Genomic DNA, 26,348 nt, shown 5'->3' on the forward strand with positions numbered 1-26,348 from the left:
GTCTATAATTGGATCCTGTACATAAAGCAGGACCTAAGGTTCGGTGACCTCGTTTGGAATCTGTACATTGTAGGGCCTCAGAAGTCCAGCCAAGGCTCAGAGCTCCCCTGGGCTAGGCACCATACAGACTCTCCCTGCCCCCTGGAGCTCACCACGTGCTTATTGGACAGGGCCCTACAGGTAGCTGAAGCAGATGAGTGGGGTGGGGGTAGGACAAGGGACCTTCCACAGAACAGGGATTAGCATGAGTCACTTTCACAACAAACATGTCAATGACAAAGTGGCTGGCACTGCCGAGTGAGCCACTCCGGGAGCTTTGCCACACCAAGAAACAGCCACCCAGCCAGGCCAGCAGAGAGGGAGCTGCGCTCCTGACTTGTCCAGGTGACACGCCCCTTCCCCGAGCACTGTGCTTGCCCCCCCCCAGCTCGCCATTCCTCTCTCAGTCCCCATTCAGCCCCCTTGCTAGAGCCCAGCATCAGGCAGCTTGCAGCAATAACACCAAGGACCGCGGCAGAGTCTGAGAGTCCTCTCTGCACATGCCAGGTACAAACTCACCAGGAGTCTGAGTTCCTGGCCTCAGGGGTCACCTGCTGTGTGCTAGCTGTGGGGTCACTCGGGCACGGACCTGTATGCAGAACATGTCTGGAGTTCTGCAGGCCAGGGTGTGCATCTGAGCCGTGCCCATTGCAGCAAGGGAAAGGCTCCTTTGCACCCTCCTCTCTTGTGGCTGGAGGGCAGGGGGAATTCAACAGATAGAGCAGGGGCAATTTCAGTCATGCAAGGCCCAGCCCAGCTGCTTCCCAGAGCTTCTGGTCTGGCCCACATGGATCTCCTGCCCCAGTGGAGCAGCACAGTAGGCAGTCAGGGCCTTAGGTCCCTTCATCTGACAGCACAGTTGCGGGGCCAGGCCACCGGGTGTATGGCTGAGGGGATCTAGAGTCCAGAGAGCCCTCCCCTAGGGGGAGATGTGCTGCCAGATGGAATCCATTGAAAAGGGTTGTTCAAGACAGAGTCCTTGACCTGGTTTCTTGTTCAGTTTCAGCTGTCCTGGACTTTTTCCCATCTCTGACGTCAGCGCAGCTAGCCCTGACAATGGCAAAGATTTCCTTAGCAGATCACTCTGCCTGCATGTCTCTGGGGCAGGGACCCTGCAGTTTGCCCATCCCCTGGGGAAACCATCTTTTAGCAGGTCTTACAAACTTGAACCCTCCCATCCAGTGATCTAGGGACTGGAACTCAGAGTTAGCCGGACCCATGGCAGGGCCATTGGGAGCCAATAGTATCAATCTGCACCACCTAGTGCAAAAGATCTAATTCCTGGTGCCCGTTGCCCTGGCATGGCAGGTTTTGGGGTTAGAGGCCCTGCTTTCCACATAGATCAGGTGAGGCTTGGGCCTCAACACCCTTCCCCCATCTCTGACCGTTGCCAGACACAAGTAGTTTAGTTTGGTTTCCCCCTCCCTCAGGAGCAGCTTCCTCCCCCACGTAGGATCAGCCCAGGGGTCCAGCCTCCTCTAGCTGAGGGTAGCCAGCCCCAGCTGCTTCTGAGGTCAGGGAGGGAATAACTTGCCCAAAGAGTCAGTTTCCTCCTGACCCCTATCACCAGGGCCAGCTCCAGGGTTTTGGCCGCCCCAAGCAGCCCCCCCCCCCCCCCCCAAAAAAAAGCCGCAATTGCGATCTGCGGCAGCAATTCGGCGAAAGGTCCTTTGCTCCCAGCGGAAGTGAGGGACCATCCGCCGAATTGCCGCCCCTCTCCAGAGTGGCCGCCCCAAGCACCTGCTTGCCAAACTGGTGCCTGGAGCCAGCCCTGCCTATCGCCTAGTGGTTGGTTTATAGCCTGCATGGGAGGGTCTATGGCCCTGAAGGTTTTGTCCCCTGGTCAGCGTAGCTGTGGATGTTCTCATTAGCCCTATAAAAGTCTAAATCTATTTTGAATACTCCTAAGCGCTTGGTCTCAATAAGCTCTAGTGGCAATGAGTTCCACCGACAATGCTTGGTGTAAAACATATTTCCTTGTATCAGTTGCCTTTCAATTTCTTTGACTTTCCCCTTGTTCCTGGATTGTGAGAGCGGGTGATCAGGAACATGTCATTTACCTTCTCTGAGTTGCTCAGCACACCTCTAGCATGGCCCCCTCATCCATCTCCTCTGGAAACTGCACAGGGCTAGCCTTTTCACTCTCCACAGGGAAGTCATTCCAAGCCTCTGACCATTTTGCCAGCTGCCTATGAAGCCCTCTATTTCTGCTCTCTTCTTTTGGATAACAGGAGTGGGGTACTGTACTGTACTTGTGTCCAGGAGAGCGCGTCCCGTTGATTTATATAATGGCATTGTTCTAGTCTCAGTATTATTCTTCATCCCATTCATTCTGCATTCAGCCTGTTCTCCCTCCCAGCTGGGACACAGGGTATGTCTACACTACGGGATTAATCCGAATTTATATAATTCGAATTTGGGAAACAGATTGTATAAAGTCGAATGTATGCGGCCACACTAAGCACATTAATTCGGCGGTGTGCGTCCAAGTACCGGGGCTAGCGTCGATTTCTGGAGCGTTGCACTGTGGGTAGCTATCCCATAGCTATCCCATAGTTCCCGCAGTCTCCCGCGCCCATTGGAATTCTGGGTTGAGATCCCAGTGCCTGATGGGACAAAAAACATTGTCGCAGGTGGTTCTGGGTACAGCCTCACCCCTCACTCCCTCCCTGCATGAAAGCAACGGACGGCAGACAACCATTTCGCGCCTTTTTTCCTGGGTGAACACTGCAGACTCCATACCACGGCAAGCATGGAGCCCGCTCAGCTCAAGACAGCAGTCATGAACATTGTAAACACCTCGCGCGTTCTCATGGAGTTTACGCTGAGCCAGGACCAGAAAAACGAGGCAAGGAGGCAGCGGCAGCGGCGGCGGCAGCGCAGCGACAAGCGTGATGAGGACATGGACATGGACACGGACATGGACACAGAATTCTGTCAAACCGCGGGCCCCGGTGCTTTGGAGATCATGTTGTTAATGGGGCAGGTTCTATCCATGGAACGCCGATTCTGGGCAAGGGAAACAAGCACAGACTGGTGGGACCGCATAGTGTTGCAGGTGTGGAATGATTCCCAGTGGCTGCGGAACTTTCGCATGTGTAAGGGCACTTTCATGGAACTTTGTGACTTGCTGTCCCCTGCCCTGAAACGCCAGAATACCAAGATGAGAGCAGTCCTCACAGTTGAGAAGCGCGTGGCGATAGCCCTGTGGAAGCTTGCAACGCCAGACAGCTACCGGTCAGTCGGGAATCAATTTGGAGTGGGCAAATCTACTGTGGGGGCTGCTGTGATGCAAGTAGCCAAAGCAATCACTCAGGTGCTGCTACGAAAGGTAGTGACTCTGGGAAATGTGCAGGTCATAGTGGATGGCTTTGCTGCAATGGGATTCCCTAACTGTGGTGGGGCGATAGATGGAACCCATATCCCTATCTTGGCACCGGAGCACCAGGATACCCAGTACATAAACCGCAAGGGGTACTTTTCAATGGTGCTGCAAGCACTTGTGGATCACAAGGGACATTTCACCAACATCAACATGGGCTGGCCGGGAAGGGTTCATGACGCTCGCGTCTTCAGGAACACTACTCTGTTTAAAGGGCTGCAGCAAGGGACTTACTTTCCGGACCAGAAAATAACCGTTGGGGATGTTGAAATGCCCATAGTTATTCTTGGGGACCCAGCCTACCCCTTAATGCCATGGCTCATGAAGCCATACACAGGCAGCCTGGACAGGAGTCAGGAGCTGTTCAACTACAGGCTGAGCAAGTGCAGAATGGTGGTAGAATGTGCATTTGGCCGTTTAAAAGGTCGCTGGCGATCGTTATTGACTCGCTCAGACCTCAGCCAAACCAATCTCCCCATTGTTATTTCTGCTTGCTGCGTGCTCCACAATCTCTGTGAAAGTAAGGGGGAGACCTTTATGGCGGGGTGGGAGGCTGAGGCAAATCGCCTGGCTGCTGATTACGCGCAGCCAGACACCAGGGTGATTAGAAGAGCACACCAGGAAGCGCTGTGCATCAGAGAAGCTTTGAAAACCAGTTTCATGACTGGCCAGGCTACAGTGTGAAATATCTGTTTGTTTCTCCTTCATGAAAACCCGCCCCCTTTATTGACTCATTCTCTGTAAGGAACCCACCCTCCCCCTTCCCCAAGCTTGCTTTCAAACCAAATAAAGTCACTATCATTTAAAAATCATTTATTCTTTATTAATAGATTATAAAAAGAGGGAGGGAACCCGGGTGGGGTTTGGGAGGAGGATCGGTGGGAAGGAAAAGGCCACTAAAAAAAGTTTAAAAAATGACAGCCTTTTGCTTGGGCTGTCCACTGGGGTGGAATGGGAAGGTGTACGGAGCCTCCCCCCCCCCCCCCGCGTTCTTACACGTCTGGGTGAGGAGGATATGGAACATGGGGAGGGGGGAGGGGGGTTATACAGGGGCTGTAGCGGCACTCTGTTTTCCTGCAGCCGTTCCTGAAGCTCCACCAGACGCCGGAGCATGTCTGTTTGCTCACGCAGCAGCCCCAGCGTTGCATCCTGCCTCCTCCGATCTTCCTGCCGCCACCTGTCATCTCGAGCGTCTCTCCTCTCCTCACGTTGGTCCCTCCTGTCCTCACATTGGTCCCTCATGTCCTCACGTTGGTCCCTCATGTCCTCACGTTCACTGGCTTCTTTCCTATACTTTGAAACCGTGTCCTTCCACTCATTCAGATGAGCTCTGTCACTGCGGGTGGATTCCATGATTTCTGCAAACATCTCGTCTCGCGTCTTCTTTTTCCGACGCCTTATCTGTGATAGCCTTCGGGACGGAGGAGGGAGGCTTGAAGAATTTGCAGCTGCTGTAGGGAGGGAAAAAAAGAGAGAATTTTTTAAAAAGATACATTTTGCAGAACAATGCTTATACTCTTTCACGGTGACGAACACTATTCACATTACATAGCACATGTGATTTCTGTGCAAGGTCGCATTTTGCCTCTTAATATTGAGTGCCTGTGGCTTTGCTGCTAGAGATCACAGGTCCGGGCAACAGAATTCAGCTTGCATGCGGCCATGGTAAGCCATTGTCTTTCGGCTTCTGCGCCCTCCTTTCCCACATACCAAGCAAAGCCCGTTGAGTGCTGCGGTTTTCCTGTTAACATTCAGCAGCAGCAGAAAACAAACTAACCACCCCCCCATCCAATTCTCTGGATGATCGCTTTATCCCTCCCCCCACCGCGTGGCTGGTATCAGGGAAGATCCCTGCAGGAACCAAACTAACCCCCCCGCCTCCCCCTCCCGCCATGAATTCTCTGGGATGATCGCTGTACCCCTCCCCCCATCGCGTGGCTGGTATCAGGGAAGATCCCTGCTAGCCAAACGCGAAAAGCTCAGGGCCAATTTCCCCCCCTGCGCTTGGCTAACTGCAGGGAAGGATTTCTTTTCAGCCACAGGCAAACAGCCCAGTAGGAACGGCCACCTCTGTCCCCTTAATTAAGTTCCCGTATTTCAACCAGGTTACCATGAGCGATATCACTCTCCTGAGGATTACACAGCAAGATAAAGAACGGATGTTGCTTGAATGGTGGAGTACAGAAATCGATTTAAAGAGCTCTTTATTTCGAATTAAATGGCGTCGTTGTGTGGACGGGTGCAGGGTTAATTCGAATTAACGCTGCTAAATCCGAATTAAAGTCGTAGTGTAGACCAGGCCACAGTCTAGCCCCAAATTGTACCACTGCACCATATCCAAGTGTAAGCAGAGTCAGGATGAGCTCTACCCTGACATCTGGTGGTGAATTATGGCAAGTGTGGAAAAGAACTCCAGGGGCTGATCTTGTTTGCATAGGCACACCCACTCGCCTGGCATGAAACAACAGCAACTCAAAGTGGTTACTTTGGCTGGTGTGGGATCCCCAGTTTTCTCTGTTATTGGGGCAGGAAGAATAAAGTGTTGTTACCCCGATTCTGTGAATCAAGGCCAGTGGAACTGTTGTATGACAGAAGGACTGAGTGAGTCCTTCACCATTACCTAAGTAGCACTCCCTTGACAAGGGGCATGGGTTACAAAACCCAGTGAATTGAGAGAGGATGGGGGACAGGTATTTGTACCTGATGGTATGGGCTACCTCTGAGGGTTTGAAACATTAATTGCACTATCTTTTCTCTCTCCACTGTTGAATATCAGAGCTAATTTTGATTCTATTAGAAGTCTAGTTATAGGCTGCTGAGCTGAATTCATTTTGGGCCAATAGTGCACTAGCACTGGGGCTCCCCTACTATGAGCTGAAATTGCTAAGAGCTGAAATCACAAAAGAGCTAAAGTTATTAAGAGCTGAGATCACTGAGTGCTGTGTTAACTAGTGGGGGAGCCTGAAGCTATATTGCTAAGCAGCTGGCGGAGCAATTTCTGGGGAAGACTGGAGGAGCAGAGAGCGGCGCGGAGCCCTGTGGGGCCAGTTGGAGCGGCCCAAGGAATGGTGAGCGGACCTGTTTGCGGGGATGGCTGGAGTGGCTCACAGGTTGGTGAGCAGAGCGGAGCAGCTTGTAGAGTGGAGCAGTTTGTGGGACGGCAGGAAGTGGACTGGCTCGTGGTGAAGGCTGTGGCGGAACCCTGGCCTTGGATCACGTAAGGTGCCCCTTAACACCCTGCGTGCCCCCCCTTTTACTCTGGGGCTGCACTGACCAGGGACAGAGACTTTGGGGTCTGTTGGACTTTTGGGACTTTGGGTGGTTGCTGGACCCAAGAGACTTTGGGGGTGTTGGACTTTGGGGACTCTGGGTGATTTTTGGGTTGCTGGATTCAAGAACCAAAGGGAAAGGATACAGCCCAATTTGCTGGGGTGGGGTTTTTTTTTTGCTCATGGTTTGTGTTATGAATCCTGTTTGTGGTGTTTTTCCAATTTAATGCTGATGTCGTTTACCTCATGTTATTAAACATTTTCTGTTACACTCAGACTCCGTGCTTGCGAGAGGGGAAGTATTGCCTCTTAGAGGCACCCAGGGGGTGGTATGTAATTGTCCCAGGTCACTGGGTGGGGGCTCGAGCCGGTTTTGCATTGCGTTAATGAAATGGAACCCCTAGATACAGAACCCGGCCTTGTTGCTGCCAACTTAGATGGGCAGAAGGGTTACACAAGAGAAGGCTGCGGAGGGACCTGATAACAGTCTTCAGACATGTTATAAAAGACAGTGATCAGCTGCTCTCCATGCCCACTGAAGGGAGGACAAGAAGTGATGGGCTTAATCTGCAGCCAGGGAGATTCAGGCTAGATATCAGGAAAAACCTCCTGACTTTAAGGATATGTCATGGGGTGCTCTACTCACCGCTGGTCTGCCGCCTCCTCCTGGTCGCTCTGGGGATTTGCTCTCGAGGCAGACGCCCCCCCGTCTGTGGTTTGCACATCGTCACTCTGACTTGGGTCTGTGGCTCCTCTCACTCCAGAACCCTCAGCGTCCGCTTCGTGATTTAGCTCTCTCACTAGGTCAGTCAGCGTTCCCCCTTCTGGGTTTCAGTCCATCAGCAGTCCTAGGCAGTCAGCCCATTCACTGCCCCAGTGCCACTCCCTCAGTGGCTGGCCTGCCCCCTCCCAGGTTCTGGTCCTGGGACCCTCAGCTCAGCAGTTCTGGGCTCTACCCTCTTTGCTCCTTCCCTGGACTGCTTCCTACCACACTGGTTCCCCTTCTCTCTGGGTGTACCAGCTCCAAGAACCCTCCTCCCAGGGAGGGACTGCCCTTTCTCGGCAGCCCACTACCTGGCTTTACACGCCCTGCCTGTCCCTGCACACCTGAGCCTGTTCTTTAAGTAGCTGCCTCCAGTCAAAAGCTCCCCTGTTTACAGCCTAATTAGCTGCTGGGCCCATCTGGCCCAATTCCATTCTTGGAGGGCCAGTGTGGGGATCTCACCCCACCACAGGATGGTTAAGCTCTGGACTAGGCTCCCAAAGGAGATTGTGGAATCCCCATCATGGGAGGTTTTTAAGAACAAACAGCTGCCAGAGATGGTCTACGACTAGGTTTTCTCGGCCCTGCCTCAGCGCAGAGGGCTGGACTTGATGACCTCTCGAGGTCCCTTCTAGCCGGACATTTCTATGATTCTATGATACAGCCAGCTAATCCCAGGTCCAATCCTGCTTCTGTTGGTGTCACAAGAGAAACCCCCATTGAGTTCTCAGGGAGCAGGGGCAGGCCCCATGTATTTAGATACTGGGAGTGGCTGCTACATTGACAATCTGCCTCTGCCATCATGGCCCAAGTGTATAAACTACCAGGCATTGCTCAACAACACGTGTAGCTCACCAGCCCCACTCCATAGTCGGGTGAAGAATGCCACTGCAAGAGTCTTTATCCAAAGCTGACCTAACAGCCAGGGAGACTCAACAATTACCCCCCGCTGTGGAAGCAAGTCAGTCTGCACCCAGGGATTACCCCCTTAGGACTAGCCCTGCCGTGGTCCTGCCTTTACATACTTTCTAGCAGGCACTAAAGGCTAGCTCACACCAGGCTTGCAGGTAGTTGCACAGCATGGGAAGGGAGAGGGGCGCAGGGCAAGTACAGCAGTAGGATCTCCATGGTCAGCAACGCATGGACTGGGCCGATTCTGCAATTGGAGTTGTAAAGACACATTTTCTGGGAAGGGAAGGCGGAGCTGAAAGGGTAACAAGACATTTACTGGGCTTGCCCTGGGAAGCTGCCTCTTCCAGTGCGCAGCACCCCTGCTCAGTGGGCAGGTTAGTTCCCGGGGATCAGTGGACGATGGCTGACCCGTTCTACCCTGCCCTTTGCTCGGCAGCTCTGCTCCTCGCAGCATTCCAGGGCAGCGCTGTTACACCAGTGTCTGAGACAGGCCAGCATTTCTAAACTCAACAGTCCAAAGTCCAGCTCGTCAGTCCATGTACAGACACCTGGCTTAGTGGCCTAACTCCCATGGGGCTGCCAATGACAGCAGCAGAAAGTGTGGCACTCAGCATTTCTGGAATCCCATCCACGTGGTCAGGTGCCCAAATACCCATGAGCTGAGCTTTAGGCGCCTGCATCTGGCAATGCTGGCCTTGTTTTGCACTCCTGTCAGCCCTGCAGCCCTATACAGCTCGGGGAGAGCAAACAGGACCCCTCACAGGGCCTGTATCAGTGACAGAATTGTTAACTCAGGCCACCTACGTGACCCCATTGTCGTCAAATCCTGCCCCCAGTTACACAGCTACACCCCCACTGGAGGCAAGGGGTTGCCCCTGAGTACCTAGCAGCAGCATGCGAACTTAGATTGCAAATTCTTTGCACAGATGCACAAGCTGCTGATGGCAAGAAAACAGAGGATAGGAACTGGGCGGTAGCTGGGCCACAGTTTGCTCTAAATAAATAGTGACAACAGCAGTATAGGAACCCCTCGCCCCCCTCACCTGTGACCAGGAAATGGGGCAGCAGAGTTGCCAACCCCAAACATTAAATAAATCGTGAGCCAGGCTCAAAAGAATCATGAGATTGGCTTAGAAAATCATGAGATTTGAAAGTAAAGCTATTTGGAGTTCTTTCTATATTGGCCCTTTGACGTTTGAGCCTCTGGCATCACATTTTCAAGCTTCTCTCTGCAACCAGCAGGGCCAACAACTTTTTTGAAACACAAAAGCCAAGATTCACTCGCGTGGCTGTGGGCTTTAAGACAAACACCAATTATTGTGTGAAACTTGAAATCAGATTCACAAGTCGGTAACACAGAGCATCCCATCTAAATATGTTTCAATTAATATACATTAAAAAAAGACACACAGTGACGGTTTTACAATTTGTATCCAGATCTGATTGTTAGAAGTTGTATGGGGTAAAAAAGCCACATTGCAGCCATTCAGCAGGCAGATTTGAGCTCATTTTAAAAGCCATCAATAACCTACAGATGTTTCCACTGCCCCACTCCCAAAGTGTCACTTCCCAGTGAACAAGCCACAGGCTCTGATCCTGCAAATGCCTTGTGCATGTGAGTAACTTTACACATGTCAGCAATCCCACTAGAACAGGACTGGGCCCACTGACTTCAAATGGGACCCACTCAGTGCTTGCAGGATCAGGGCCTGGAGATCCGGATCTGCTCCCACTGAAGTCAGTGGGGCCCAGACCCTCCTGGGAATTACACACTTCAATGCTTTTGAGGATCTGAGCCTGGGTGTTTGAACACTGGTTTCCACTGGAGCAGGACTGGACCCGACATGTAAATATACCATGTAACTGGCTGCAGTCCGGTTAAAGAAAGAAATTTGAATCCTAATGAATAATGTTCTTGTCTGTCTCTTCATAGGTTCCAAGGCCAGAAGGGACCATTGTGATCAACTAAACTAAGCTCCTGTGTAACAGTCTGTTGAAAACCCTCTTTCTTCCTGGCCAGCCCCGCATGGGCCATAGGGAAGCTCATGACCTGTAGATATCAAAGGGGGCTTTATTTATTCCAGAGTGGTTGCTGGGTGTGACTAGCAGGTCATGTGGACTTCTAACTGGGGAGGTTGGACCGTGCATGCCCTCCCAATTGGAAGCTCATGATCGGAGATATCAGAACTGGCCTTGATTTTACAAATGGGTCAGTGGTGGTCAATGGTGGGAGGGACAAATCATGTGGATTCTTATCTGGAAGGCGGTGTTGTCGTTGTTTTTTTGTGCAACTCACCCGTCCCAGACAAGAGTTTCCTTTGCAATGGCAGAGATGATGGACAAATCGCCTTTACTGGGGATTCCTTCTTGACGTTCCTACTTCTCACAGCATTTGACCTTGTCACAAGCGCCAGGAGCCAAGAACGATGACTCTTCCATGGCATGGAGGAGAAAATGGAGCTTTGGACAATCTGTTCTGGCCCTTCCGTTTTTAAGACAAGAGGCAGAGAAGGCTGTCCAGCCACAAAATAGAAATTCTTAACAGTGTGCTTTGCCTCATATTACGGCAAAAGTGATTGGGAGGAACACTGGTTCCTAATCCAGAGGGACCCTGATCTCAGTTACACCCACGTACCGCTGGAAGGACACTGGTGACCTCAGTGGAGTGACTCCAGATTTACCCCAGAGTCACTGAGGACAGAATCTGGCCCTGGTTGCCAACTGTCAGATGCTTTCCCATCTCCCGAATGGTTTTCCAACTCACTTTGCAAGAATGGGCAAGCGATGGGTGTGCTGCACTTGGAAGGGGGAGGAGTTGGCTAGTGTGAAGCTACACACCCACTCCAATGAGCTTTGTGTAAGCCCAAATCCTGCCAGGACCTGAACCCTGGCAGCCTCCAGGGACTGGTTTTCAGCCAGGGGAACCAAGTCCCAGAAGCCTTCAGTAAGACTGAGAGTAATAACACTCCTACCATAGTGCTGATCTCACAGCCCTTCCATGGGAGGCTCTCTCTCCAGACATAGGATGTGTAGGCCCCTGCATGGGAAGGAGACCTTATTAACCCCACTTTGCCGACAGACCAACTGAGGCCTGGGGGAGCTGAGCTGCTGGCCAGGTCCCCCTTCCTCCCCTAGCCTGCAGGGGAGGCTGTCGCTGTCCCCACAGGGCAGACCATCTCCAGGGGAAGGGCCCCTCCTGCACCATGCCCCTCCCCATTTAAGGAGGCAGAGTCTGGACTCTGCTGTGCAGGGAAGCCCCAGCCCAGGTGCAGGGCAGGCAGCGGGCTCCTGAGCGCTCTTACAGGTCCCCTAACGCATGCTCCCCAGCCCGGGCCGGGATGATGTGACCGCTGCTTGCAGGGCAGCGCTGTCCCGCTCTGTGCTCCGGGAGCGCAGCCCCGCCTGCTGAGCTGGGGGAGGCAGGGGCGGGGGTACTGCGGAGCGGGGAGGGGCTAGCCGGGATTAGGGAGATCTGCTGAGCTGAACACGCAGCCCCCGAATTGCTAAACGTGCAGCCTCCAGTGTCTGGCTGGTCGCAGCTCTCCGCAGCCGCTGCGCTCGCCATGGCTTTCGCCACCCTGAGCAAGGTGCTGCTCAGCGACAACCTGGACCCCTGCTGCAAGCAACTGCTGCAGGCCGGCGGCATCCAGGCGCTGGACAAGCCCAACCTGAGCCGGGAGCAGCTGCTGGCGGAGATCCAGGTGCGGGGAGCAGGGATGGGGGCTGCTGGGGAGCTGCCTTGCTCGGTGGGGTGCAGGCTGGGTAGAGGGCGCGGGCTGTTCCCGGGTGCCAGCCGGCACAGCCCCCCCCCCCCCCCCGAGTCCTGGCTGGCTCGGGCTCCATGCAGCGCTCCCCGCCCCGCGCCTGATGCAACAGTCGCGGGTGTTTGCGCGGCGCGGGGACTCGAGGCCTGGGCCGGGGGGGCCCGCGGGCAGGAGCGGGGGCGATCGTCCAGCCAAGGGCTGCACGGACGGGGTCGGGTCCAGCTTCTGCTGGCGAGCTCTGCCCCCCACCTGCACTGCCCCAGCCAGAGTCCCCCAGAGCCAGTGGGCCCTCCAGCTCCCGTGCCTATGGTGGGTGCTAGGCATGCTCAGCTGGCATGGGTGGGGAGAGGGGCTCCAGGAGAGAGGCAGGGCCCCACCTCGGAGCAGAGCAGAGGCTTTGGTGTGACTAGGGGCAGGAGGAACAGGGGCTCCTACAGTCAGGACAGCCAAGGCTTCCCCTGTTGGGATGGGTGGGTCTCTTCCCCTGGGGCAGCAAAGCCCCGGGGGGGAGGGCAGAGTCAGACTGGAACCATTGCTGGAACTTCACCTAGGGACGGGGTAGAGTCTCTGTCACTTTGCACCTGGCTTGGGGCGTCTCTGTCTAAACCCCAGGCTCTGGGCTGGAACCTTGGGGGCGGCTCCCACGACTGCTATACTGGGGTCAGACTGGCTAGGGGCTCTTCTGGCCTTAAGACTCACACCAAGGGGTGGGGGGAGCAGTGTTTATGGAAGCTGGGGAAGGGCTCTGGCCTCCTCATCCCATCCACTCCGGCACTCACCCCTTCAGGACTGCGATGGGCTCATTGTCCGTTCAGCGACCAAAGTGACCGCGGACGTCATCCAGGCCGCTGAGAAGCTGCAGGTGATCGGGCGGGCGGGCACCGGCGTCGACAATGTGGACGTGGAGGCAGCTACGAGGAAGGGCATCCTGGTGATGAAGTAAGAGCAGTCTGATTCCAGGACAGAGCTGCTTCTTCCCACACAATGGCTGTGGTGGCCCTGGCAGCATATGTCCAGTTTCTGCAGGGTCAGAGCACAGGGTCTGAGGTCAGCACTTGTATGCATGGGTATGGTGGGGGAGCATCTGAGCAGATCCAGGGTGCACACCTGCAGATGTGTGGGCATGTGGTACCCCTCCTGCCACTCCATTACTTAGAAAAGGCTCCAGGGAATAGACAGGAGTTGAAATGGGCACGGTTCCATTCCCATTCTCTCTGAGCTGTTCTAGTGGGATTCTTACAGTGCGGGGGCTCGTGGGGGGCACAGGGCTCTGGGTCAGGTCCTAGAGGTTTAGCAGCGCATCTGGAGCTGATGGCGCTCCTGGATGTTCCACCTAGAGCAGCATAACATTTTTTTGTACTTAGTTTTCTGTTGAAAAATGCAGTTTTGGGTCAAATTCAGGAAGTCAATTCAGGCAGAAATTGAGTGAAACTTTGAAAACATTTCACTTTGACTTTTGCAATGAAGCCTTTTGACTTTCTGTTTTGAAACAACTTCTGAAATCCAGCTGAACTTGGTTAAAAAGCAAAAGTTAAAAAAACCCTTGAAAATTAAATGACGAATTCATTTTTGAGTCAAACGAAATGTTTTGTTCTTTTGCGTTTTTCATGTTGGCCACCAAACCGACAGATTGGTTATTCACTCAGCTCATGCTCCAGTCCCCCCCCCCCCCTGCTTGCTCTGATGGGCCACTTGGGGGCGGGGGCAGTGTCCCCCAGGGCAGATCCCCTGATGTGAACAGGTTGTGCAGGCCCCCAAGAACCGATCCCAGCTGCAGAGTGTATGCAATGTGGCACGGGAACAGAATGAGATGCAGTTGGGGAAACACAGCTACCATGGGGGTGGCGGGGGTTAGAATTGACCCAACCCAGCTGTTCAGCAGGAGGGAGAAAGTGGGGGACAGCACGGCTGGAAGAGACTGGTGACAGCAGCTAGATGTTGCAGGCTGATGTGACAGCAGCAGACGGAGCCAGCGAAGCGTTGAGGTCTGTGCCCGGAGGCCCCTGCCATGGAGTGACAGTATAGCCAGTGCAGCCAGTTCAGAACCATCATGGCTAGGAATGTTGGCAAGTCACATGCAGGCTGAGTGTCCGCAAGCAGCTTCACTGGTGGCCAGAGGCCATGCTCCCATGGGGAGGGGAGCCCGGCTTTCCAAAGCCCTGGGAAAGTGACTGCAAGGAGCACTCCCAGGCCTGCCCCATGGGGCCCATCAGGGCTCCCCTGTCCCCGATGTCTGTGCTAACCGCAATGTGCTCTGCTCTGCCCTCAGCACGCCCACTGGGAACAGCCTGAGCGCAGCAGAGCTCACCTGCGGGATGATCCTGAGCCTGGCCAGGTGAGCACGTCTGCCCCCCCCTCGGGAGGTTTGGGCAACCAGCACCCCCCAGCCCCATCACTGCTTGGGGATCTCAGGAATAGCCCACAGCCCAAGTCCCCCACACAGTGCACTGTGCTCTGCCACATGCTGCACCGACTCATCTGCACTCTGCCCCACCTACCCAGCATGTGCCTCCTCCCCATATCCCCATCTCCCCTGCCCTCAGCATCCAGCTCCCACCCCACCACTGCCCCGGAGCCCTGGACGTCCAGCTCTGACCTGCCCCAGGCACAAAGCCAGGGCACCATCTCCCCGTCTCCACTGATACATAAACCCTGTCTCCCCATCACCCCTGCCACCACAGAGCTTCTGAACCCACTGCCCCCAGCACAGGGCCTCGGGTACCTGACCCCCACCCACTCCCTGGCACTGCCAGCCACCCTGCACAGAGCACCAAACATCCAGCAGCCACTGGCTCCCCATCCCCAGCCATGTGGCTCTGAGTGCCTCACCCAGCAGGGAGCCACGAGACCCTGCCTGTGCCCCACTGGCACTGCCCCTCCCCACCACTGACAGGCAGCTTTGAGTCCCTCTGCATTGCCCACTTTGATCACACTGTCACGCAGCCACCATCACCTGCTCCTCATCACTGCACCCACCCAACCCCATTGCTGCACCTGTCCTTCCCCCCCCCCCCCCCCGCCCATGAACCCTCAGGGCACTCACCATCCCATCGCTGCCATTGCCCCTACCCCTCCCGCACAGAGCCCCCAGGGCACCCCCTAGTCCCTACCATTGATCCAGCCCCTACCTAGAGCCCTGGCACCTGGCTGTCCCCTGCTCACCATCACTGCCACTGGCCCGACTCCAAGCTGCCCAGCCATGTGCCCAGTTCCTTCCGCGGCCCGCGACTCCCACAGACCAGCTGGGGCTGGGTGGGAGGGAACAAAGCTGTAGCCCTGCAGAGCACGGACACTGGGGCATGTCAGTGCTCACAAAGCACTCCCCTGCCCCCGGGGCTCATACGCTCTGCAGGGCACTGACCCCACAGTGGGGTGGGGATGGCTCTGGGTGGCTCAGCCAGGGGCTGCAGGCTCTGCCGACCACAAGGCTGTTGGTGTTTCAGGCAAATCCCCCAAGCAGCCGCCTCGATGAAGGAGGGAAAGTGGGACCGCAAGAAGGTAAGAGTCCGGTGCCGTCTCCGTGGCAGTGCTTGGGGGGCGGGAGGGGGGCCTTGGAGCCAATAGTCACAGCCCTGTCTGTGTTCTACTCTAGTTCATGGGAATGGAGCTTCACGGGAAAACCCTGGGCATCCTGGGCCTTGGCCGCATCGGCAGAGAAGTGGCCATCAGGATGCAGGCCTTCGGGATGAAGGTAAGGGAGGGAGCAGGGAAGGGAAGGGAAAGGGTTAAACTGCCCAGGAGCTCGGTTGGGTTGGCGAGGCGCAGGGCAGGTCATGCCCGGGGGGAGGGGAGCGAGGGTTAACGTGCCCCATGCTTCTCCCCCAGTACACACACGGAGTGGGGAGGAGGGGATTAATTCTCCCTCCAGCCACGGGAATGGAGGAGAAAGGGTTAATCTGCTTCTCCATGCAGCTGCAGCCCTTGGGGGTTCTAAGGAGGGGGCTGCCCTGTCTGTACCTGCCCGGAGCCTCTCTGGGGACATGGGCGTCTCTTGTGCCTTAGACTGGTGTGACTACGGAGCCGTGCCCAGCCAGGAAAGGCAATGGGGGAAGCTCCCCTTAACTGTGCCCCTCGCACTCCTACCTCACAGCGCAGCCAAGGGGGCATGAGCAGCTGGGAAGACAGAGACTTACCCTGTTAGCCAGCTATGTACGATGGGAAGGCCAGGAGCACGGTATTGACACTGTGGGAAAGCTCCCTGTGCCTGGGTGCCGTGCGGATTCCCTGGCGAGAGTGAAGGGGCTTTGAGGGCGCCGCTTCGGGCAGCAAAAGCAGCCTCCAGCAAGGATGCAGCCATGGCCCAAGCAGAACTAGAGCCCAGCCAGCCAGGACAGGGCTCTGGATCTGCTTAGTAAGGAGTGCCAAGTCATGGCGGCCCCTTGCCCCCTGTGCATCAGTAGCTCTTCCCCCTCCCGCCCCCAGGGGGCCCTGCTGTGGCCCCTCCCCCAGCCCTTTTGCCCACTGGGCTTTTTCCCTGCTGCACCTTGGGAAGGACATGGACAGCCCTCATGATGGGCCCCCTACTGCCCAAGGTCCCCTCCCCCAGGGCTTGGGGGGCCTGTCACCCAAAGCTGAGGAGGCCAGCTCGGGTTGTGTGAGTGGCTATGGCTGTGCTTAGACCATAGGGTACGATCCCATCATCACACCCGAGGACTCGGCTGCCTTCGGAGTGCAGCAGCTGCCCTTGGAGCAGATCTGGCCCCTGTGCGACTTCATCACGGTGCACACGCCGCTCCTGCCCACCACCACAGGTAGGGGAGCAGGGCCCAGAGCAGCCACACCAGCCCCTGTCTCTCCCCTCTGGAGGCCGTGGGATTAACAGGGCCGGGGGCTGGAGGTGAAAACAGGCCTAGGGGGAGAGTCAGATACAGCCCCATGCGGGACAAGCTGGGGGGCCCATAGCAGGAGATCTGGATAACAGTGGTCGGGGGGTGGCGTGCTGGCAGAGCCGTGCCGGGGGGCAGCAGTCAGGGGGATGGTGCATTGGCAGAGCCATACTGGGGGGGCAAGGCTGGAATGGCAGGGGCAGCAGTCAGGAGGGTGGCATGTTGGCAGAGCCATGCCAGCCCAGTGCACAAGCTCCTATCCTCCTTCTGCCAATAGCGGAGCCCAGCCACGGTGAAGGGGGGTCCTGTCATGCTGACTGCGGGCTCACAGCTAGGCCCTCCAAAGAGAATGCCCCAGCAGTGAGGGGAGACAGAGGCAGGGGGATGCTGAGGCAGGGGATGGGATCGCAGCAGAGAGGACTCTAAGGGACACTCCCCTAGAGCCCTCCCTCTGGTCTTGACTAGGGTGTGTGTGTCTCTTCCACCCCCCCACCCCTCCCCAGGGCTCAGGCCAGTAGGTGTGTGCTCTGCTGCCGGCCGGGACCAGCTGCACACAGTTAATTGGGATTCCCGGTGGGGGAGGGTCCAGGGTAGCCCACGCTGGGAGGAGGGGCCAGGCTAGCTAGCTCCTTGGCAGGCTCTACCCCCTCCCCCCCCCGCTATCTCTCCCCAGGGTTACTGAATGACAGCACCTTTGCCAAGTGCCGGTGGGGTGTGCAGGTGGTGAACTGTGCCCGAGGGGGCATTGTGGATGAGGGGGCGCTGCTCCGGGCACTGCAGTCTGGCCAGTGTGGGGGGGCCGGCCTCGACGTCTTCACTGAGGTAAGTAAATGGAGCCCCGGGCGAAGGCGGGACCCAGAGCACGTTCCCCCCCTGGAACTGCCACAGCAGATGGGGGGGCCCTGGCCCCAAGCCAAGGCCTGCTGCCTTGGGAAGAGGGTGGGCACAGAAACAGAGGGCCCATCCCAGCTGCAGGACCTCGGGCCTTGCCTGGGAGGCACAGAGGATCCTGCTCCTTGTTCTGCCCAGGGTGGGTCACTCCTGGTCCATGTACTGCTCTTGTAGCTCCTTGAGGGTAGTGGGTGCAGGGCCCTGGCTCGTTCACTGGCCATGGACTCCACTCTGCCAGGGCTCGGGGCCCTGTGCCAGCTGCTGGGTTTGATATCAGGGTTTAGCTGCTTGGAGAACATTACGTCTCAGCCCAGAGTGAGCAGCCACCCTCGCTGTCGTAGCCCTGAGCCCGAGGCCTGTAGGCCTGGGCTGACTCTGCTTCCCCCTACCCAGCTGTGACGCTCACTTCCCTGCCCCCTGGCAGTCATTCCCCACCACACAGAGCCAGCCCCTCGCTCCACCCCGTCCACCCCCCACTCATCTGCACCCAGCTCGGGGGAGGAGCTGGGTCCCAGCCTTGCCGTTGGAAACTCTGTAACATTCCCAAACCAGCCTTAATTCTGCCCTCCACGTGGGATTGAAGACTCCCCCACCCCGTGTAGGCCAATGGCACAGGACACCCCCCCTCGTGCCAGGTGCTGTGCCCCTGCTGCGCGCCAGCTGCACCCTCCCCACCTGCATCAGCCGTTGGGACTGAAACACCGCCCCGGCTGCTCATCCAGCCTGCAGGCCGGGAGCTGTGCCCACGTCTCCACCATGCTTGGCTGCAATGCCCCTTCAGGCAGGGCCATTCACCCGGAGGGCGGCTCGGGCTAACAGGACAGGCTGTGTCTGCAGGAGCCACCCCGGGACCGCACCCTGGTGAACCATCCCAATGTGATCAGCTGCCCTCACCTGGGCGCCAGCACCCGGGAAGCACAGAGTCGCTGTGGCAAAGAAATCGCCCTTCAGTTTGTGGACCTGGCCCAGGGGAAGGCGCTGGCTGGCGTGGTGAGTGAGGGGGCATGGGGAGGGACGCAGGCTGTGAGCGAGGATGGGCGCTGCCCCAGCAGAGCTCCCAGCGAGCAGACAGCCCAGCCAACTGAACATCTCATGCTGCCTCAGGTTCTGCCTCTGCTCCAGGACTCAGAACGTGTGTGGCCTAGTTGCTAGAGCACTGGACTGGGACTCGGGAGACCTGGGTTCAATTTCTGGCTCTGGCTGACCTTGGGCAAGTCACAGCCCTGCTGTGTGTCTCACTTTCCCCATCTGTACAATGGGGGTAATGCTATTGCCCTCCTCTGTAAAGTGCTGGCAGATCTCTGGATATAAAGCGCTTTACAGGAGCAAGCGAGAGCCCATCAGCCCACTATGTATTCAGCCCCTTTTCCTCTTCCTCCCTCTGCCCTCAGGTAAACGGCCAGGCTCTCAGCAGCGCCTTGGAACCTCAGACCAAGCCCTGGATCGCCCTGGCTAAAGCCCTGGGTGTGCTGCTGCAGACACTGGCCAGCCCAGTGAAGGGAAGCGTGCAGGTCTCCACACTGGGTGAGCTTGCAGGGCTGGGCAGCAGAGAACCCAGCTCCTCGCACGGGGTGGGGCTCAGCTGGTGCTCTCCAGGAGCTGGGCAGGCAGAATGCTGGCCCTGTGTCTCTGCCCCTGTGCTGACACAGCAGTGCTGCAGAGAGGGGGTGCTGTGCAGTGCCAGGGCTGCCCTGGGGGAGGCAGGACAGGGCATGTGGCAATTGAAGGTATGTCTACACTGCATTGTGGTCCTGGGCTTGGCGTTTCCAAGCCCATGCTTGAGTGTCCACCCTGCACTGTAAACTGCATTTACAATTGCTGGAGCCAGGTCTCACCTGGCCATACTGCACTACACAGACCTCCTGGCTTGACCTGCGTCCGCACTTCAAAATGTCGGTTTTACAATGCAGTGTAGACATCCCCTAAGGGCCCAGACCAGGGACAAACCAGCAATATTCTGGCTGCTCACCCCCCCTGTCTCCCCTTTGAGGGGGAAGAGGAGAGCTGGCTGGAAACTTTCATCAACTCGTTTGATGGGAAAAATGCCATTTTTGTCTAAATTAAACATTTAAAAAAAATCACTTTCAAGAAGTTCTCACACAGGGAAAATTTTTCATTTTGTAACATTTCCAAATTTTGTTTGCTAACTTCAAACCTCTTTGAATGTTATTGGATGGGGTTTTTGATTGTTATATTTGTACATCATGCACTACTGCTATGGCCCCATTGTGAAATGATGTACAAACGTAACGATCAAAAACCCCATTCAATAAAACTGGAAGAGGTTCAGAAGTCATATCGTGAAACAGTGCACAAACAAAACACTTCACATTCCCCAAACACTCTTCCCAAACCTGTTTGAAATTCACATTTCACAGGAAATGTTGAAACCATTTGTTTGTTTTCAGTCAGATTTAAATAAATACATTTAGAAATGTCAAAACTTCCCGCAAAATGGAAATTGCGAGTGGCCACCAGCTCTAGGGAGGAGCAGAGTGGGGCTTGGGGTGGGGTGGCTGGGCCTGCCCTGACTTCACACAGTGTGGTGGGGGAACTGCAGCAGGAAAGGGGAAGCGGGGTTGGGGAATAGTCTCCAGGGGAAATGGCAGACACCCACTTGCTCTGGAGTTATAAAACCAGGTTGGCCAAAGCTCTGAAGCAGAGGCTTCCAAGCTGGGAGGCAGTGGGAGCGGGTGGACCCAGGGTGCTGGCTGCTCATTTACATTCATTACTCTGCTCCTGTCACTTCTCCAGGGGAGCAGCTGCTGAAGCTGATGGGAGGCATAGGTGCCAACTTTCCCTGGCGCCGGTGGGTGCTCGCGCCCTCTTCCCGCCAGCACCGGCCCTGCCCCGACTCCACCCTTCCCCAACCCTGCCCCCCCCCATTCCAACCCCTTCCCCAAAGTCCCCACCCCAACTCTGCCCCTCCCTGCCCTATTGGACCCCTTCCCCAAATCCCTGTCCAGGCCCCTCCTCTTCCCCAAACGCACTCCATTCCTCCCCTTCCCCCCTCCCTCCCAGCTGCGCGAAACAGCTGTTCCGTGCCGCAAGCGCTGGGAGCTAGGGAGAAAAAGCGGGCACGCAGTGTGCTCAGGGGAGGAGGTGAAGGTGAGCTGGGCGGGGAGCTACCGGTGGGTGCAGAGCACCCACCAATTTTTCCCCATGGGTGCTCCAGCCCCGGAGCACTCACAGAGTCGGCGCCTATGATGGGAGGTGATGGTGACGGGCAGGGTTGGGCTATGCGAGTGGGAGGGGAACGGCAGAGTCCTTGTATTAAAATGTGGCCTCTGGCAGGAAGCGGTGGGAGGAGCCTGGCACGGGGTGGAGACCTACAGCGGCTGGGACTCTGCTAGCGTGTCTCTGTGTAACCCTCATGGCTCCCTGCACCCCCAGGAGCGCCTTTGCAGAAGGCCGGGAGTTACCTGAGCCCTGCCGTGGCTACCGGGCTGCTAGAAGGAGCAGCACAAAAGGATGTGAACCTGGTGAACGGGCTGCTGCTGGCCCAGGAGGCTGGGCTGAAGGTACGCGGCTCACTTGGGACCCCAGTCACACACCCAGGAGTCAGTGCACATGGAGTCCCCTCCCTGGGTCACTTCACTGGGCCCGCCTGGCATGGGGCAAACTCTCCACTGGCCCGTCTGCCAGCACCAGAGCCCAGCTCTGTTTCATCACATCCCCCAGCAGACACTCCCTGTCCCTGCACTAGCAGGGCACCCCCCCCACCCCTTACACGTAGGCAGGGATACCTGGCATCTCCTGGATGGTCTACCCCGTAGGACCCCTAGAGGGGGCCCTGACAAGCCCCCGCCCATGGCTGGCACCAGCTGGGTGTTCTCTGGCATGCAGCCCCCGCAGAGGGTGAGAGGGGAAGGATGGCCCAGTAGTTAGGGCTCCAGAGACCCAGGTTCAATTCCCTGCACTGCCACAGACTCCCTGGGAGACCATGGGCAAGTCACTTTGCCTCCCTGTGTGTCGATTCACAGCTGTACCTCCCCAAGGTGGGGGAGGGGGGATAGAAGTACCATTGCTATGGCATGGGGCTGCTGAGCTGTCATCTCCCCTTCAGGTCACGGCCACTCACAGCAACACAGTGCCAGAGCTGTACAACGGTGACAGCCTCCTGCAGGTCACCCTACAGGGGACCCCCTCCAGGCTAATGGGCTCGGTCCAAGGCAGCATCCCTATCCTGCAGGAGCTCAACGGAGCCAACTTCAAGCAGCCAGTTCCTCTCACCGGCCACCTGCTGCTGTACAGAGCCAAAGCTGCCAACGCCAGCACACTGCCCGCAGTGATCGGTAAGGAAAGAGCCCCCCAGCCTGCCCGTACCACCTCCAGTCCACGAGTTACAGTTAGGCCCTGAATGTCCCACCTTACCAAGAGGAGGGCTGAGGTCCCACTCTGGCTGCTGCTAGCATTGTGCAGGGCTGAGTTAAGAGGCTGCAGGGCTCCAGGCAGCAGTTGGAGTTACCAGGGGGAGCGGTGTGCCCCAGTAGGGAGTCATCGCTCAGACAAAGCCTCAGTCCTGAGAAGTGGAAAGGTAGGGGGCTGCAGATCTGTGATCCACCTGCACCAGTGATGGGCTCCCGGTCTCTTGGACCCCACCGTGCACTCCTCATCCAGGGCACTCGGTTGACAAGATACAGGGGAAAGGGTGCAGCGGGGAGATTGCAGGGGAGTTCCTGGCAGTTGTTTGGGAATTGGGGGAGGAGCGTGGGGGGAACTGAGGGTCAGGGGCTGTGAGAAGATATCCTAAGGATGTAACGAGGCCACATGCCTCTGGCAGGCAACAGTTGCAGCAGGGGGTGGGGGAGTGACGGGGAAGGCAGGGGCCGGGTGTTGCTTTGCCATTAAATATCCCCTGCCCCTGAAACGGGTTTGACAGACCTGTCTGCACCAGCGCTGCTTGGCCATGCTGGCTACAGGGCGGGCTGAGTTTTCCATTGATTGTGAGGGAAGGCCCAAGGGCTGCCAGCCTCATAGCCACAAGAGACTGCTGTTCTCAGCCTTGTCCTGTCCCCGCAGGGATGTTCAGTGGGGTGTTAAGTCGAGGCAGGGCAGAGCCAAGGGCTGTGTTGCAGCTGGGTGCCCTCACCCCAAAAGGCGCACAGTGTGAGCGCTCTGTGCTGTTCCCATTTGCAGGGCTGCTGGGGAAGGCTCGGGTACAGCTCCAGTCCTACCACAGCTCCTATGCTGTGGCGGGAGAACAGTGGAGCATCTTGGGAATCTCTTCAGCGGTCGGGGCCCTCGGTGACGTGGAGCAGCATGTGACAGAGGTCTTCCAGCTCACGCTCTAGTCCTTTACAGCGAGCTCACAGCCGCTTCCCAGGAGAGCTGTTCTTTCACCAAAGCCAGGCCAGGTTCAAGACCAGCATGCAACCTCTCCCCTGGCAGCACTGCCAGCCAGCAGGCTCAGCGAGAGCTGGGCACAGCGTTGGTTGTCATTAGGAAATCCAAGCACAGTCAATACAGCATTTGGGAGGAGAGCATGTGCATGTGTCTTGTGTTCGGTGTCCCGCAGCAGCCCAGGCGGGGGTGGGGGGGAAGAGGGCACAGGGTATGCTTGGGATGAAGCAGGAGTTTACCCACAGTGGGGAGAAGGTCTTTGCTCACTCCTGTTGCGCTGGCACCACTGCATGCCCACAGCGCAGGCCAGCACCTTACAGCCCTGCCATGGTAGCACAGACTCCAACCCCTCTCCAGCTGCTCAGATACACCCAAAGGAGAGGGGCCAGGAATACCTCCAGCCTTGGCCCCAGCCCCTGGATGTGGGACTATAAAAGGGGCAGCTGCCTCCCAAGCTTCCTGGCCTGGGGTCACTATAGAGCAGCCTTGCCTCGGTTTACCCTCTGCAGGGCTCCTTACATAAACTCCAGGCCTCAGCCTTTAATACATTCCCCTCTGGGTCTAATTGGTTTATATAGAATTCACACCACTACTCAGTGCTGGGGCTTCCCAACCTTCCAGCTGCACCCTAATTCTTCCCTGCATTTGGCAGGCCCCTACGTGGCTGGAGTCTGACGTCACAAACATTCCTGCAGTCTTCTGCTCTCTGCAGCTTCCTTTTCTGCTGCTGGCTGCTGTATACTCAAGTTCCTTGTCTTAAGCCCAATTGGACAGCAGGTAATCAGTCACAGGTGCACTAGACACCACCCCTACGCCCTCTTAAAGGGACCAGTCAGCCAGTGATAAGGATTCAGCCACCAGTCCAAAACTGGAACAGATGCTTTGCTGGACTGACCTGCCATCCTTTGCAACACCTCTGCCCATGCCATTGCTGAGCTATAGTTTGGTTCAGACACTCTATAAGTCAGACTCCTGTGCCAGTTTTCTTCAAAAGTGGTTTGGCTGGAGATCTGGTTGAGATTTAAAAACCAAGCCCTGTTTGAAGTCTAGGTGAGGCTGGCTAGAAGTGCTTGTTATATTACAACCTGAGCTGGAGCAAGAGCCCCAGTTAAGATAACAGGATTCTAATAGAAACAGTTTCTATTTGCATGTCTTTGTGCTTTTTGCAATGCTCATGTTTTGGGGCTGAAATATTCTAGATTTGATCTCAGGGCCAGGCTGACTGTAGGAGACTAACCTACATCTCTCCAGCCATATTCAAGTTAAGAAGGGGGGAGTTGGCAGAGGTGAAAGTAAGCTGGTCCGGTACGGCATACCAGCAAGAGCCAGTAATGCCATGCCGGACCGGACCGGCTTCCCCAGACTGGTGATTTAAAGGGCCCGGGGCTCCCTGCAGCGGCTGGAGCCCTGGGCCCTTTAAATCGCCCTGGGGCTCCCAGCCGCCTCTGCAGCTGGGAGCTCTAGGGGTGATTGAAAGGGCCCAGGTATTTAAAGGCCACGCGTCTTCTGTTTGAAGCCACACCTCTTCCGGTTGAGGCCACGCCCCCTGCTCAGGACTCCGGCGTACCAGTAAGTCCTTTAAGTTACTGTCACCCCGGGAGTTGGAAAAAGTTTTGCCCGTTTTTAACATGGTGAGAGGGCCTTGGCACCTCCTCTCTCTCTCCCCCCAAGAGAAAGTGCAGAAACAGCTGGCCCTTTCCATAACAAATTTGTTACACAGCTCTTTCATGTCAAGCCCACGGTTTGCTGGACTTTAGCATATTCTACTGTAAAATGAGAGTTTGGACCATTAGAAAACCTAGCAAGTGCATAGACTGCAGAACACATGCATAAAGTGACCTGTAAGAGGGGCTGAACCCTCTTTTTCTGGCTCTACAGAGAAGGCCTGAAAGTGTTTCTGCCTCTCCCATCCCTAAAAAGGGGGGGAGGGGGGCATTCTGCAGAGGTACACTTTTTGTGTATTAGACTGCAAGGAGGAGCAAGCCTGCACAAGCCCTAGAGTTTAAGCTGTCTAACACTTTCCGTTATACCTCTTGTTTTCATTTGTTTATAACATCATCAAACTAACCCCTCAGGTTGAAGTTTCCGCAACTGGTCACTGCCATTGGTAAATTTTTTGAGAAAAAATTATGTCATCCTTTCAGAATTAGGTTTAAAAATCTTCCCATTTCCTCTTAATATATGTATAAGTTTTAAATCCCCTTGAGCATCACCATCCCTTGGTGGAGGAGCATGACAGTTGGGCCAGGGGCTAATCATGCGCTCAGAGGTGCTGTTTCATATCCTCATGAACAGCTGTGATCAAGTTAGAGGCTGCAGAAATTTACCATTTGCACATGCTCAGTAGAACTTGCTAGACACTTGCTCTTAGTTTCCTGGGCATTCTAAGTGCACTGAGCTGGCTCCCAAGCCCCACTGAGCCTCCTGCATCATTACCAATCTGCTGCACAGATAAGTGCAGCATTATTTTTCCACCATCAACATATCCTTTGGCTGAGGGAAAGGTGGGCAGGGCTGTGAGCCTGGAGAAGACTGAGTTCTAATCGCAGCTCTTCCAGTGACTGGAATGAGTTGTGTGCACTGCACAGCTCAGCCCTGATTACAGAGCAAGATCTCCTAGTGCTAGCTGAAGTGATAGGGCAGGAACATTCTCCTCCATACCCATTTTGCAAGACTGGGAAATTCAGATCTCAAATATGGCAGATCCCAGAATCCTTCACGTAGCTATATTGCCTCTCAGAATGAATGTGCCAAATCTAAGTGCTGGACTGTGAGGTCTACAATGGGACAGACTCCTGCATAGCCAACATCACAAAATGCTGGAGGATGCAATAATGAATGGACACCATATAAATGCAAAGAATAGTTAAACACATCACTTAGACACTCTAACCACTAGGCCACCCTCCCCTTCCAGAGCCAGGAATAGAAGGCAGGAGTTCTGCTTCCCAGCATTCTACTGTTTAGCATAGAGCCGTGCAGCCCACTGGTCCAGCATGTTGCCTCCCCTTTAGGGGCTCACACACACAACCTGAGACTCCACAGCACTGTCTGAAGAACAGACTTACCAGCAGGACCAGAGGATCATTGCACCACCTGGTGGCAGCAATGCTGTCACGCCCTCCACACAGACATGGGCCTCTCATTTAACTGCAGCCT

General features: G+C 55.9%; 1 protein-coding gene across 2 annotated transcripts; it reads left to right on the forward strand.

The window, feature by feature from the left end:
* Nucleotides 1-11,584: 11,584 nt before the first annotated feature.
* On the forward strand, nucleotides 11,585-23,329 carry PHGDH (phosphoglycerate dehydrogenase). 2 transcript variants are annotated; one of them, XM_005311518.5, is made up of 12 exons: nucleotides 11,585-12,066; nucleotides 12,917-13,068; nucleotides 14,399-14,464; nucleotides 15,573-15,627; nucleotides 15,722-15,820; nucleotides 16,748-16,880; nucleotides 17,629-17,777; nucleotides 18,684-18,836; nucleotides 19,238-19,370; nucleotides 21,240-21,367; nucleotides 21,913-22,141; nucleotides 22,986-23,329. In XM_005311518.5, the coding sequence occupies exons 1-12, from the start codon at nucleotides 11,929-11,931 to the stop codon at nucleotides 23,138-23,140; spliced, it is 1,590 nt and encodes a 529-aa protein (XP_005311575.1). In that variant the 5' UTR covers nucleotides 11,585-11,928; the 3' UTR covers nucleotides 23,141-23,329. The 2 variants fall into 2 exon arrangements, with proteins under 2 accessions (XP_005311575.1, XP_065410813.1); XM_065554741.1 differs by lacking the exon at nucleotides 11,585-12,066 and adding an exon at nucleotides 12,237-12,438.
* The last annotated feature ends 3,019 nt before the right edge of the window (nucleotides 23,330-26,348 follow it).

This window comes from Chrysemys picta, chromosome 8, assembly GCF_011386835.1.
Source record: "Chrysemys picta bellii isolate R12L10 chromosome 8, ASM1138683v2, whole genome shotgun sequence".
Lineage (NCBI taxonomy): Eukaryota > Metazoa > Chordata > Testudines > Emydidae > Chrysemys > Chrysemys picta.

Bases quoted from the DNA above. Each gene is read 5' to 3' on its own strand.
- PHGDH (XM_005311518.5), top strand. From the start codon at position 11,929: ATGGCTTTCGCCACCCTGAGCAAGGTGCTGCTCAGCGACAACCTGGAC. The intron at 14,465-15,572 runs GTGAGCACGTCT...TTGGTGTTTCAG, and splicing joins ATGATCCTGAGCCTGGCCAG to GCAAATCCCCCAAGCAGCCG. The intron at 16,881-17,628 runs GTAGGGGAGCAG...ATCTCTCCCCAG, and splicing joins GCTCCTGCCCACCACCACAG to GGTTACTGAATGACAGCACC.